The sequence below is a fragment of the Zea mays genome, chromosome 10, assembly GCF_902167145.1.
Source record: "Zea mays cultivar B73 chromosome 10, Zm-B73-REFERENCE-NAM-5.0, whole genome shotgun sequence".
Classification (NCBI taxonomy): Eukaryota; Viridiplantae; Streptophyta; class Magnoliopsida; order Poales; family Poaceae; genus Zea; species Zea mays.
Genome location: NC_050105.1, coordinates 132,635,167 through 132,637,706, shown reverse-complemented (window position 1 = coordinate 132,637,706; position 2,540 = coordinate 132,635,167). Strand labels below are relative to the sequence as shown.

The 2,540-nt window shown below is 58.3% G+C and overlaps 1 protein-coding gene across 1 annotated transcript; it reads right to left on the bottom strand.

Moving 5' to 3' along the window:
• Positions 1 to 476: 476 nt before the first annotated feature.
• On the bottom strand, positions 477 to 2,540 carry LOC100272903 (ammonium transporter1). Its single transcript, NM_001147356.2, has one exon. It carries the CDS (start codon positions 2,441 to 2,443, stop codon positions 947 to 949), a length of 1,497 nt encoding a protein of 498 aa, NP_001140828.1. The 5' UTR covers positions 2,444 to 2,540; the 3' UTR covers positions 477 to 946.

Sequence of the window (2,540 nt, the reverse complement as noted above, 5' to 3'; positions counted from 1 at the left end):
ATGGTAAATTACTTAGAATAAAATGAATGAGTTATTGTACTCTCGCAAACTAGTAGAGTAATTATCATAGCTTAAAGAGTCTACAAAATAAATTATTTTATGATCATCTATATATAGAACCGTTAGGGACGGATCTAGAAAAAAACCAGAAAGCTAAAGTAGTATTATAATAAAAATCGAACTCTAAATAAACGATAAAAACTATAAAATATATAATAAGATTATACCATGTACACTTAAAATTTTAAAAGAGATTTTAGTGAATTTTCATGGACTTGAGAGCGGTAGGAGGGGCTAGAGCATCAGTCACACCGTTACATCCGTGTCTGAGAACCGCATTGTATATGCAATTTTTCTTGACAAGAGGAAACCCACCTTTTATAGAAAGCTTAAGGAGTAACAACATTCAACTTTCAAACTACTGGGTTTAGCAGCTTACAGGCAGGAACAAGGCCGCAAATAAAGATATTTGTGGTATTTTAAACTTGGAATAATATTATTGATACTAAAAAGGCACGACCGTCAAAGCCGCTAGATTGGATGATGAGCAGTGACCACAGGACAGAATCGTCCACTTGTTGTTTCAACCCTCATAGTCATAGAAGCCACCTATCTTGACCAGCAGCCCGCCACACCTTCCGACGATGGATATCCGATCATAAGATTCATTCCACTACGAAAATAACCTAAAGATAAACCCTCTCCTAGCCCCTGCCCACCACCATGTGCACACAAACCCCAACTACGTAACACATGCGTGCTTCGTCGCCATCCTCCTCTATATAATTTACACAATTTCTTGCGACTCCCAAGTAGCCAAGTATTTGCCCAAACACTGCGTACTGACCGGCAGATACGATCCACCTCAAACGTGATACGCGACAACATACTGAAAAAGGCAAGCACGTAACTTCAGCTCGGTTTCAATTTGCTCCTGATTTTTTTTTTACACCTGGCTGCTGGTCGCCGCCGCCACCGCCGCCGCCGGCTCGACACGGTTCTGCGCGGACTTGAGCATGAACCCACCAACCCCGGCCTTGTCGCCAGGGTCCTCGTCGTGGTAGACGTAGGCGAAGCCGCCGTGCCGGGTCAGGTCCATGCCGGACATCTCGTCGTCGGCCGAGATGCGCAGCAGGCCCAGCTTCTTGAGCGCGTAGAAGAGCGGGCCCATGGTGCAGCTCACCCACCCGGCGATCACCAGGATCTGGATGATCTGCGCGGCGAGGAGCTTCCCGCCGCCGCCCATGAACAGCCCGTAGGGCCTCCCGGCGCCGTAGATCTCCTCCACGTACTTTCGCCTCGCGAAGAGCCCCGTGAAGAGGACGCCCCAGGCGCCACACCCGCCGTGCAGCTGCGCCGCCTCCAGCGGGTCGTCGAACCTGAAGCGCGCCGCGAGGGCGTTGGCGCCGATGAGCACCCACGCGGACACGAACCCGCAGATGACGGCCGCCCACGGCTCCACCACGCTGCACCCGGCCGTGATGGCCGCGAACCCGCCGAGGAGGCCGTTGCAGACGTCCACCACGTTCCAGTGGCCCGTCTGGAGCCGCTTCCCGAACAGCGTGGTGAGCGCGGCGACGCTGCCGGCGAGGGTGGTGGTGACGGCGGTGCGGCCCACGGCCGACCACTGCCCGTGGACGGTCCCGGCGGGGCCGTACGACTTGAGGATGGTGGTGAAGGACCCGGGGTTGAACCCGTACCAGCCGAACCACAGCAGGAAGGTGCCGAGCACCACGAGCGACGCGCTGTGGCCCTTGAGCGCCACGGAGCGGCCGGCGTGGTCGAAGCGCCCGATGCGGGGGCCCTCGATGAGCGCGCCCCACAGCCCCGCGATGCCGCCGACCATGTGGACGACGCCGGAGCCGGCGAAGTCGATGACGCCGGACCCGAAGAGCAGCGGGCCGGACGTGCGGCTGGCGCCGGCCCAGCCGTCGGCGGACCAGAACCAGTGCGACACCACGGGGTAGACGAACCCCGTCAGGAACGCGGAGTAGATGAGGTAGGCGACGAACTGGGTCCGCTCGGCGATGGAGCCCGACGTGATGCCCGCGGCGGCGATGGCGAAGGCCCACTGGTAGAGGAAGAAGTCGTAGTCGAAGCCGGTCCTGGGCAGGTGCTTGAGCCCGAAGAACTGCTTGCCGATGAAGCCGTTGGAGGGCGTGCCGAAGGCGAAGGCGAAGCCGAAGAGGTAGTAGAAGAGCGCCCCCGCGGCGGCGTCGAGCACGTTGGTGAGCATGATGTTCATGGTGTTCTTGGCGCGGACGGAGCCGGCGCACAGCATGGCGAAGCCGAGCTGCATGGCGAACACGAGGTAGGCCGAGAAGAGCAGGTACGTGGCGTCCACCGCGGAGGCCGTGTCCGCGAACTGCCCGCACAGGTAGTCCGTGGCGTTCGCCGCCGCCGGGCCGAGCAGCGGCGCCAGGTCCGCCGCGCACGTCGACATCTTTCGGGCGCGCGCGCGCTCTGTCTCTCCGGCGTCGCGTGTGAAAAGTGTGGATACGCGAGGGGGAGGGGATTGGGAGGGTGTGGCGCGGGATGCG

Excerpts from the sequence above, each read along its gene's own strand:
- LOC100272903 (NM_001147356.2), bottom strand. The coding sequence starts at position 2,443 with ATGTCGACGTGCGCGGCGGACCTGGCGCCGCTGCTCGGCCCGGCGGCG.